General features: G+C 41.7%; 1 protein-coding gene across 5 annotated transcripts in view; it reads right to left on the bottom strand.

The window, feature by feature from the left end:
- Positions 1-11511, bottom strand: part of LOC108243851 (neuropilin-1a-like) — a 152771-nt gene that overhangs the window by 9987 nt on the left and 131273 nt on the right. For all 5 annotated transcript variants that reach the window (XR_005234570.1, XM_025008902.2, XM_025008901.2 and 2 more), the window contains 5 exons: positions 6803-6958; positions 5600-5744; positions 3630-3805; positions 2629-2784; positions 1912-2056 (listed from right to left, as the gene is read on the bottom strand). Coding sequence is in view for 4 of the 5 variants with exons in the window: in XM_025008902.2 (XP_024864670.1) it covers positions 1912-2056; positions 2629-2784; positions 3630-3805; positions 5600-5744; positions 6803-6958 (778 nt within the window). In the remaining variant the exon portion in view is untranslated. The remainder of the gene's footprint in view (positions 1-1911; positions 2057-2628; positions 2785-3629; positions 3806-5599; positions 5745-6802; positions 6959-11511) is intronic.

Raw genomic sequence — 11511 nt, 5'->3', positions numbered from 1 at the left:
TATATATATATATATATATATATATATAAATATATATATATATATATAATAGGCCGCTTCAGAAACCTCTGTTTGCGTCGAACCCTCAGGTTTCACTTCTTCCAAGCGTTCGGTTTCGTCCTGCGACTCGACAGAAACGACACCGATGCAGGGAGGAAAAAAAAACCCGACAGGAAGGAAACAGCTGAAGTGAGAACAGTGACGAGAAATTAAGAGTCACAACTTCAGGATCTGCTGCAACAACAAACACCTTCATGTTTGTCGTCTGAAGCGACACCCGGGAAACATTTCCCCCACAATCAGAAACGGCAGGCGATCATGTAGTTACCTGCTCGTCTGCCTGTTAGCGTAATATCTGCTGAAATACTGGATGGATTTTAATGAAACTCAAGATCGGGGTGAGAAATCCTGGATTATGTTTCACTGGTTTCTCTGCTCCAACACACCTGATTCACCTGGTTCTGTTAATCCTCCATTGATTTAAACCAGGTGTGTTGGAGCAGAGGAACAATAAAACCTGCAGTACCAGGACTGCCCACCCCTGGACTAGATATACGTTTAAAACGGATATTTTCATGAATCTGCTCTTTATTCTCAGGTTCCACAGAGGCTGGTGTCAGATCTCAGCCATCCGGGACACGGCTGATCCTACGAGGTGTTTTTTTTATTTTATTTTAAAGAAAAAATGGCCCGCCGGGCTCCTTTATTTCTCGTTTCTCAGCTCTGGCTGGAGAACGTCACGCAGCTCAAAGCCTCTCAGATGACGGGAAACCAAACGCCTTCAACAAGAAGAAAAGGAGTCCAGCCGCTCGGTTTTTAATTCTCAGGATCTGAACCGAAGTTCTTCTTTTCAGGTTTATAAGGAACGCTAAAAGTACTTTAAACTGGTTACAAAACTCTTTATTTTTCAGGAAATACTTGAAATAATTTAACTTCGTTTCACCACGTATAAAAACATTTTTGTTTGTTTTTTTGAAGCAGGTTTGAAAGACAGATTCATGCATTTGTTTCGTCAGGTCTAAAATAGGGAAGAACCGTGTTCCTTTTTTTAATTTAAAGCAGAAATCTTTGGCCAGGTGCTGCTTTTGTTCCTGCAGCAGGTAAACAAGCCGACTGTCGGCTGCTGAGGGAATCTGATTAAAGAGCGTTCGGATCCAAGATGTCCGACTCCGTGCAGGACTCTTCTCTGCTCACACAGAAAATAAATTCGGCTGATTCTTATCGCTGTCCCTGCAGGGCAACCAGATACTCCAGCAGAGAGCCCACTTCCTCCCTTCATCTGTTCCTGCCTCACCTCCTGGGAGAGGTCGTGCCCTCCTTCCCTCAGACTTCAGTCTGTTCACCCCCCCGAAAGCTACGAGCAAAATAACACAGAAACATCCAAACTGGACGTCAGGTTTCTCGTTTATTTTTATCTTCTGAGTCTTCGTCACTCAGTCTGCAGGAACAGCTTCAAATCAGACGTGTCATAAAAATATTCACCTTCAGCCTCCATGAGAAATCCCCCCTTTTTGTTTTGAAGACCTCCAAACATCAAGAACGACCCCTTCAGCTGAGAACTCCAAATGAGGTTTTAATAATTGAATAATTACGATCCTTTCATGTAAAACTAATAACCTCATTACCCCCATTGACTTGCATTAACAGGTAAAACCTCCAGCCCTCAGAGATCTGAACCATCCACGAGTTTCTCCACCTCAGACTGGAACTGAATGTGGAAAACTTACATCAAGATGTTGAGAAATAAACTCGTTTTCTGCGTAACTCTGCAGCTAAAGGCGGAGAAAAACACTGAAACAGCTAAAAGCTCCAAATTAAGAGCCCTGAGGGACGCCTAAAGTCGAGAGAAGTGGAATTTACCTGGTTTCAGTCAAAGCCTGAACACACACACACACACACACACCAACGTACCGTCCAGCTCACAGCCCAGCAGCTCCAGACGGAGGCCCACCCCCTCGGCGGTCGCCCTCTCCGGGTAAATCCTGACAAACCGGGTCAGAAGTGGGCCGACTGATCTCAGCTCCGGGGTTTCGTGGTTCTGATTCCCCATAAAAATCTGATGGAAACACAAAAACAAACACGCCCGAGTTTAAATTCAACGGCTCGTACCGATGCTTCACCTTTCATACGCGTAGACTTCTACAGCTCAGGGTTTCTGGGGGTTTCTATAGCAGACAGGAGCCTTCAGAGACAATCAGAGTTTATGAGAGTTCGGGCGTGTCGGGTCGGTTCTCCGCTCCAACATGTGGAACCCATCGAGGAGGATGTGGCACCAACTGGGCCAGCCGAGGACCAGAATTTCCTGTTGTGGATCAGAACTGAAGGACTGTCGGGTTTAAACACTCAAAGAGCCAAACTTATAAAACACAGATAAAAAAATGCAGATTGATGTTTGATTCCAGAACCAAACCGGAACAAAAGACACAGAACTCAGTCCTGGATTTATGATTTCACTTTTTTCTTTCAGAGAGACATTTAATGACCTGTAGCTAAACCCGACCACGACTAATACCCTGCAGCTCCGGAGCAGGAAGTGATGATAAAACACGACCAGCTGCTCGGACTTTCAGTAAACTCCCCACGCCGGTGAGAAGAAGCAGAAATAAAGTCGTGTTTCAGGGAACCAACCTTCGGCCTGGTGGTGTTGTCCTCCTTGACTATGGTCCAGTTGTCCCCGTCCAGGCTGTGGCCCACCTTGAACCTCTTCATGAAGACGTTGCGGTCGCGGTGTTTCCCTCCCTGGATCACCACGCCGCTCACCATCTTGTCCTGACCCAGATCCACCTGAATGTAACCGTTCGACACTGGTGAGGGATTTTACATCAACAGAATCAAATTCACAATAAAACAGACAGAAGCAGACTGATGGACGGATTTTAGTTTAGGATGTACATCTAAAACTTTTAGAGCCAACCCAATTCAAGATGGCCACCACAGCCAACTCGCTACAGAAAACACTAAAAATGGCTCCAATTCAGTCAGCTTCACTGATACTGAGCTAAAATATGAAATAATAAAAGTAGTTATTTTCAAGGTTTGACCAAGAATCCTGAACACGTGTCTACAGTCGGAGCACAAACAAAAGTTGCCCTTTGACCCCATGACCCTGAAATCAATAGGGATCATCCCTGACACATGAGGTGTCCAGCTGTACAGTTCGACAGTCTCAAGTTACACGGTTGCAGAGTTAGTGTAGACAAGGTTTTCACAATGGGGTCACCTGTGAGCTTGACCTTTGACCCCGTGACCCTGAAATCAATAGGGATCATCCTTGACTCATGAGGAGTCCAGCTGTGCAGTTTGACATTCCTACCATACTTTGTTGCAAAACTAGAGCCTGGACAAGATTTCAGAAAAGGTTCACCTGTGACCTCAACCTTTGACCCCATGACTTTGAAATCTATAGGGATCATCCCAAACCCATGAGGTGTCCAATACTTCTATGTTAAACAGTAACTAATTTAGACTTCAGACAGAAACTGTCCACAGAGACATATGGACGGTCTAAATTATAAAATTAGAAACATAAAATTTAAACTCCTGACTAAGATAATTTAAGTTTTTCTGCAGGAATTCAATCGTTAGTTTTCCACCTTTAATGCAGGTTTTGTTCTGAGTTTTGCACCAACCTGTAGCCACTCGTTCTTGAACGGCTGCTTGCTCTGCTGCCCGGTCCAACCCGACCTCCCCGTCAACAGACGCACGTTCTCCGCCACCCAGCCCCGGTCGGCGAAGGACGAGGCGCTGATCTGAGCGTCGGCGACCTGACCCGACACCATCCCTAACATCACCGAGCACGGGTAGTCTGCACAGAGAGAGACGAGGGAGAGAAAAACCCCGACCATCAGAATCTTCCCTCTGATTTCGTCAGCGCTTTCCGGATGATTCCCTCTGGCTGCTGCTGAGGAAGATTAGAAATAAAAACACCGGAGTCATCGAGAATTTCTCAGTTTAAACTGAGCGAAGGCGTTAAAGGGACAGCTTGTTCCTTTTTTTAAAAGCAGGGTTTTTATGGAGGTGATGTTCTACTCGCAGCGGAAAGCAGTCAAAGTGATCTGAGTTTAGAGAATCAGTGAGCCAATCGAATGGCAGGATGAATGAGGGGCAACTTCCATCTGAGACAACTCAAAAACGTTCCCAATTTAACTGGATTTAACTCTGCAGCAGCTAATCGACCCCAACAAGCATCGAAACGGGTCATTTTGGACAGATATTGAGCTAAAATTAGCTGTTTTTGGAGCAGAGCGTCACCTTCAACACGCCATGCGAGATCTTTCTTTAAATCTTTGGCATGCAAGTAGCGGGCAATATGCTTTACTTCAAGAAATACTAGTTTATTAAATGAGCGTTTGCAGAAACAGATGTGATATTTTTAATGTACTGAAGCTGTTTAAAGATGGCCGATGGGTTTTGGGCTGGCTGTCTGGAATCAGTAAGATGTTCAGGTTCTCTCAACAGAAGTCGTGAGAAAAAAAACAACCAATCTGTCTGTAGCAGCTTTTAGTTTCAGTAGGAAAACCTGATAAAATGATCTTCTGGAGTTAAACCCAAGTATGAACGAAAAAGGAGGATTTCTGCTTTTAAAGGATCCTTCCAAAGTTATATCAGCTGGTTTGTGTGAGGATCTGCCTCTACAGCGGAGGAAGGTTGTTAAATGCCTACAGCTTCACCGTATCGCCGGGATCACCTGTCCGGCTCGGCCCGTTCTCCGCCGAGCTGCATCAGCTTCACGGAGATCTCCTCCTGGGAGCTGCTCGCGGCGCACCGGAGAGCGGGAACAATGTTGGCGGATGATTAATGAGGCGGCGAGAGTTTGCTCTGCTTTACTGTAATGAATAATCGTGTCCTTCTGTGGGAGTTTATGCTCGCTTTGGAAGCAATAATTATTTCAAATCAACAGAGAGCAGCAGGAGGTTCTCACTCCTCGGGCGATAAAGACGTTAGTTTGATTCATGAAGTGCAAAAACAAAACACAAAAAATAATAAGTGAAGTCAAAAAAGAACCATGGCCCAGAAAGGAACGTGTTCAGGAATGTGAGCCGAGCCACGGTGGTTAAAGGTAGGGAAACTTGGGAGAGAATTCCTGAAAAGTGGTTATTTAAGATGACAAACTTCAGGAATGTTACTTCAGAAACAAACAGGACGTGTCTGCATTAATGCGTTAAAGGGAAAAGCGGGAGGAGGACGGCGCCGGTCAGAGAGCGGGAGGAGAACGGCGCCGGTCAGAGAGCGGGAGGAGGACGGCGCCGGTCAGAGAGCGGGAGGAGGCTGGCGCCAGTCTGACAACGGGAGGAGGACGGCACCGGTCGGACAACGGGAGGAGGACGGCGCTGGTCGGACAACAGGAGGAGGCTGGCAACGATCGGACAGTCGGACACTATCTGTATTTGTTATTTCCTGCCTTGTTTGACTCTCGGTGCGTCACACTTCAGAGACCCGGGAGTTATTTCGATCTTTGATTATTAATTTTAAATTAGAAAGAATTTTTTTAAAATGCAAGACTCCTTTTAGGACTTTCTTTCGATTCACGTTAGCTTCAGAAACACTTTTCATTTTCCCGTTAAGGCTTCAAACACGGACTCCATTTTGCCAAAGCGACCTGATATTCTGCAGCCGTAGATCTCGACGCGCATGCAGATGCCTTGCTCCCAGGTCATGGGGCGGATCCGGATGTAGCGAGTCAGAGTCGGTTTGGGGAGGAAGGCCCGGACTTCATCTGTTGGGCTGTAGTTCCCCTCAAAGATCTGAGAAAAAAGGAGCATTTCTTCTTTTATTATCTTACTTCTCACACTTAATGAAACAACTACAGCCACTGAGACTAACTATCATTATTGCTGCTGTTTGTACAGCTAATAAAAACAAACAGATCCCAGCTTTTTTCTTCATCATCACAGCCACAACTAAATTAATAATACTACAGTACTGCAACCTTGACTGGACATTATAACCAGCCCATTAACAGAACCTTTAACACATTTGATTGGAGGATTTTTGTCCTTCAAGTCTAAATAAAATCTTGCAAACATCTTCTGATGGTAATATTTGCACTTTGTAAAGGCGTCCTAAACATGCAGGGTATAAAGACCGTTACTGAGTCTAAATTTGTTAGCAAAATTAGCAAACTAAAACCAGGTAACAGGGAGAACAGAAAACAAAATGAGGTAATAAATTAAGAGGTGAAAGGACAACGTAACGCAAGAAACCAATTTATCTGAAAAATAAAGTCAAAACCTGAACATAAATCCTAAAAACCACAACACTGTTATAAAAATATGTTTAGTTAAATTCACATTTATGTTTAAAATAATTTGCATCGGCTGCAAACATAGCATGTGACAAAAACTGGTGTTTTATTGTTTAACCTAAGGCTTACAAGCTAAATTAAAGTAAATTAGTGGTCTTTAAGGTCGGGGTCACGACCCCACACTGGGGTTTTGACAAGATCTCCAGAAATCAAATTAGTATTTAAAATGATTGCCAATTAAACATTTGAACCATAAATACTCTGAGACACAAAGACATGAGTTATAATTGGATAACAATAGTGAAATGGTTGTTCGTGGTCATTAAGTGTTTGTTTAATTGGCTCGTTGTAATGTTTGTATGTCACAACCAACCATTATGGGGGCTGTAAGCCTCGGCCTCTTATTCTGTGGCTCAGAAGCTGGAAATGATTTTAGAACATTAAAATCAAATATCATTCCCCTGCTTTGGCTCAGGTTTAGGAGCTCTAATGTTTTGATTAGTTTTCCTTTATTAGTCGTCGCTGTTAGATTGACGGCCAGCGCTTCTCGCTCGTTACCTTCTGCTTGGAGCCCTCCTTCACCGTGACCCAGTCCTCTCCGTTAGAGCTCAGGTCCACCTTGTAGGAGCGGACGAAGTATTGCCTTTGGGTCTCTTTTGATATGGCGCCCTGCGTCCCGATAGCTGTGATGAATCTGAGGAAACCCAGGTCGACCTGCGAACACAAACCGTTACCAGAAGGTTAATAAAACGTGTCAGAATGGGTCAAAACTCTGGTATCCAAAGTGGTTTTACAATACAGTTGCTGGGAAAAAGAACAGTCTCTAGTTTAAAATCAGATTATTATTTTTTACCTATTTACTGCAGAAACTGAGACACGAGCAAATAAAAGCAGTTCGTGTAAACAGTGAAAGTCCTGAACGAATATTAAAACAAGCCATTAATATAAACGAAAGACCAAAAAGTATTTAATAATAAATAGCTGTTGATAAATAAAATGTTAAACAGAAACAATTCGCAAAAGCACAGCTATATACAGAAAAGGCAGCTGTTTAAATAGCCAACAGTAAAACATTTAAAACAGATTTTTTTTAAGTAAATGATGAATAAATATAAAAACAAAGATGCTATTAATATGTGTTTATGATTTAAAGTTATCTGGTGCTAATTGTTAGCTAGCTAACCACAATGCTTTCAGTTAATGCAGCTAGCTAGAAGTACTTTTCTCTATGATTAGCTAGCTTGCTAGCGGTTAGCTAGCTGATCGCAGCTAAAAGTATTTCTAGCTGATATAGATAGCTAGAGCATTTCAATCTATAATTAGCTAACTAGTTGTTAGCTAGTTAATCTAAACTAAAAAGGGCTTCAAGCAATTGTAGATAACTAGAAGGGCTTTTATCTATGATTAGGTAGCTAGCTAACTAGCTAATCTTAGTTAGCTAGCTAGAAGCACTCTGAGCTAAAACTTAACACTGAACACTGATTAAAATTTAAAAAATCCTAAACTTGTTGTTACTGGTTAAATAAATGTGTTTCAAATATAATAACAAGGTTTGTTTAAAGTCACTGACCTAAGGTTGTGTTTTTTTAGCACGTTAAAAAGTGTAAAATATACAGTAAGAGTTCTTTTCTGGGCTTTCCTATACAAATATCTCAAAAATATAGTTTTAAAGTTGAAGTCTATAACTTTTACACATTAATTTGGTACATTTAAAATGCAGTAATGACCTGTGTTGCATTTGAAGTGTACGGGAAACCGTGGCTCAGATCTCATTAATTATACTGTGATCCGTCCGTAATTAGGCAGTAAAACGAGTCGGAGCGAGGCGTTGGACAAATACGCAGTTTCATTTGTTACCACAAATCCATTTTTGGTCAAATAAAGAGACTCACAGAAACGTTATACAAGCTGGTGTTTGTTTGAAATGACATGTAATAATTATTCAGTTTAACCCGGCTGAGAAATTTTCATCTTAGTCACTTTTTGTAAAGCTAAAATGTTCGTTTTTTTTTAATTAATGCAGAAAAATGAAGTGATTTTAAAAGATATTTCGTTGGGAGGTTGTTTGAGTGTCTGAACCGGCTCAAATCACTAAAAGCTGGTGTTTTTATTCGTATTAGTCAAAGTTTAAAGGTTATTTTAAACTCTTTGTAGGCTATATGAGACTTAATGAACTAAACTTTAACTCCATCTGGGAGGAAGATGAGTTAAATAACTCCTCAGTCCAAGAAGTACTTATTTGGAAACAAATATGTTTTAATTTTCTTACGATTAGAAAGATCCTGACATCTATAGAAAGTTTCTGTTCGACTAGGACTAGTAAACTTGCTGTTTGGAGTCTTCTTAGAAAATCTATTTAAGATAACGAAGTCATCCTCACTGACAAGTCTCAGGACTCTCCTAAAATAAGAACGAAACCCAATTGAAAGTGATCTGATTTTGCTTTCAGCCAAAGTCAAACTCAATTACTTTTCTGTTGGTGATAATCAAGTGTGATCATTTTATTTTTTGTACTTTGTCCCCAAAGAAATGCTTTATCTTAAAGTTCTAGTAACCAAATCACATTTCTTCGAAACACTTTCCCTTGTTCTTTTTTTTTAAAATGAAATTAGGATCTCGGGGCTACAAAAACAGATAAAAAAAGCCTTGTTGAGAAGCTGAGATCTGCTTTTAATCTCATTGCAGCAAAGTGGGCTCCTTTAACGAGCCTGTTCAAAGCGCTTTAATAGAAAGCAACAGAAAAAAAAGATTAATAAACTGATGGTTATCATCGAAGAGAGCTGCAGAGATAGCGAAAAGCCTTACAGTTTTTCTGCTGTTTCCAAACACGCGAGCTTATCTGAAATAGAAATACTTCAAGTTGTTCTGTAACTCCACATATATATTATCGCTTCAATTTCCTCTGTGCTGGAGCATGAAATCAGTTTAAGCGTGTAATAAATGAGGCGACGCTCCACTCCATTCCGTTTTAAGAGAACTCCTTGTTTGTCGAGTTCAGAAATTATGAGTTGCACGCCAGAATGTGCTCGTTGGACGCCTGTCGGTACGCCGTGTGTAATTATACGCCTGCAGAGACGCTGGATGTACGACGGGAAGGCCCCAGAGGGCGGGCGCCGACTCCAACGTCTTCTCCCACCGTTGCTTTTTCAGGAAAGCGAGCAGGAAATAGCACCCGGCGGGTCTCTGTGGGCTCCGGGGCCGACACGAAGACCCGCTGAGACACCACGTTGCGTGGGATTTGATCGCAGACGTTCCCAACTGATTTCCCCCGAGGTGCGTCACTTATTCACGCCAAGAATGTCAGAAAAGGGTCGCAACTAGTAAAAACCGGTGGACCATGTTCCCGACAACGTTGTTGTGACTAAAAACTGAAAGCTGCCGGTCAGAGCGCCCGTTCTACCACGCTAGAGTTTAGCTCAATACCTGTAGCTTGACTTGTAGCCGCCATCTTGAATCAAGTTGACTCCAAAAGGTAACCAGTTGTACACCTAATGAGTTAAGATGAGATATTTTGCTAACAGACAGTCAGTTACCATCTCTCATGGCCATAGAAGAAAACCAACAGTCCCTAAATATTCTTCTTCTCTTTTTTTTGTTCTTTCAAAGTGTTTTAATCATAACTTAGATTAAAATAAAGCTGTTCAGTTTAATTTACCAAATATTAAAAAAGAGTTGACATAAAAAATCGTTTCTTTAAGATTTTTCTTTAATCCTTTGTCCGAACACGTAAAATTAGGATTGAAATATGTGTAGCTTTTTAATTTCATAGTGTAGCAAACATTATTCCCAAAGGATTAACGATTTACCAATATTTTACCAAACAACTTACTGCAGGTTTAGTGCAGCAACAATGGAGCCACTCTTGGTTTCGTCTTCCTCAGTCAGAAAATGCAAGAAATTATCAACATTTTGAGGATTGTTGATCTCTGAAAGCAAACTGGGACTGATTGGAGACGAAAAATAGACCGATTCAGAGTGGTACCAATTCTAATTCAGCCCCATTTGGACACAAGCTTTAAGGGAAAGATTTAGAAACAAAATGTAGGAGAATATTGTCCTTTTCTGCTTCTTATACATTTAAAACATTTAGCAGAAACACTCTCCCGACACCAAACTAACAGAATTAATAGTGTTTTTTTTCCATTTTTAACAGGAAAAGTCTCGGCATTTACAGAAATCCTTTTGGCTCATTGTTCCATTCTCCCCACTTCCTCCATCAAGCGCCTGAAGGTAATTGCCTTTCCATCTCCTAATTACTCAACACTTGGCGGCGAACACTATTTATAACAGAGAAGATCCCCACACTTAGAACTTTTTAATGAAGGAAAGAAAAATGCACGGAGGGGTCATAACTCACTTGAGTCGTGGCTAAATGGGATTAAACACAAACACTGCTACTTCCTGCAGAGACGGGACGCTGCTTTAGTCGTGATAAGAAAAGGAAACGCCTCAAATACTTCATTTTCGTCTCATCATTTTAGTGTTTTCTTGAGACTGTGTAAGTTCTAACGACTAATATTGTTGACAAAATGTAAAAAAGTTGACTGATTTTTGGTATAAATACCAGGATTTGTTTATATATTATGAATTATTTGTCTTCAGTTTTCAGCTGATGTAGATGTTGCCATATTTGACCTTTTTTTTGGTATTTTTGAGCCAAAGAGGACTCAGAGGGTTAATAAGGACTCAGAGTCCCATTGTTCCAGGGACTGATGTGTTTGCTTTCGCACTGCCAGGGGAACAGTGAATGAGCAACACTCTGTGTTTGTTGCAGATCGTTACGGCTTCCTTTGTTTTTTTTTTGGTTTTGACATCACTGAAGGCCTAAAGGAGTTCTCCAGATGTACTCAGCTGAGCTCTTCCTGGTGGTGTCAGAGGAATCCTGAAGACAAACGGCCGGCCGGCTATAAAAAGCCAAAAACTCAAGGAAGGAAGCCTTTCCTGGTTTTACATCACCGCTCTCAACAACAAAATAATCCAGTGCAGCTTGCAGTGTCGCACGTGAAGCACATTTTGAACAAAAGAGACTAAATCCAGGGTTTTATGTTGAACTTTGAACTGTTTAAACCAAAAAGTGTCTTTATTTGCATGTTTAAGATGAAAGCTTCTTTCTTGGTTCCTTAACGTTTTTCCTGCTTGCTGCCAGAACTGATGGAGCTGAAAGTTTGACAATAAACGGTAGTTTTACTGTTCCATCCATCCATCCATCCATCCATCCATCCATCCATCCATCCATCCATCCATCCATCCATCCATCCAACCAACCA

This window comes from Kryptolebias marmoratus, linkage group LG20 (assembly GCF_001649575.2).
Source record: "Kryptolebias marmoratus isolate JLee-2015 linkage group LG20, ASM164957v2, whole genome shotgun sequence".
Classification (NCBI taxonomy): Eukaryota; Metazoa; Chordata; class Actinopteri; order Cyprinodontiformes; family Rivulidae; genus Kryptolebias; species Kryptolebias marmoratus.
The sequence above is the reverse complement of the archived record's forward strand: the minus strand, read 5'-3'. Positions and strand labels throughout refer to the sequence as shown.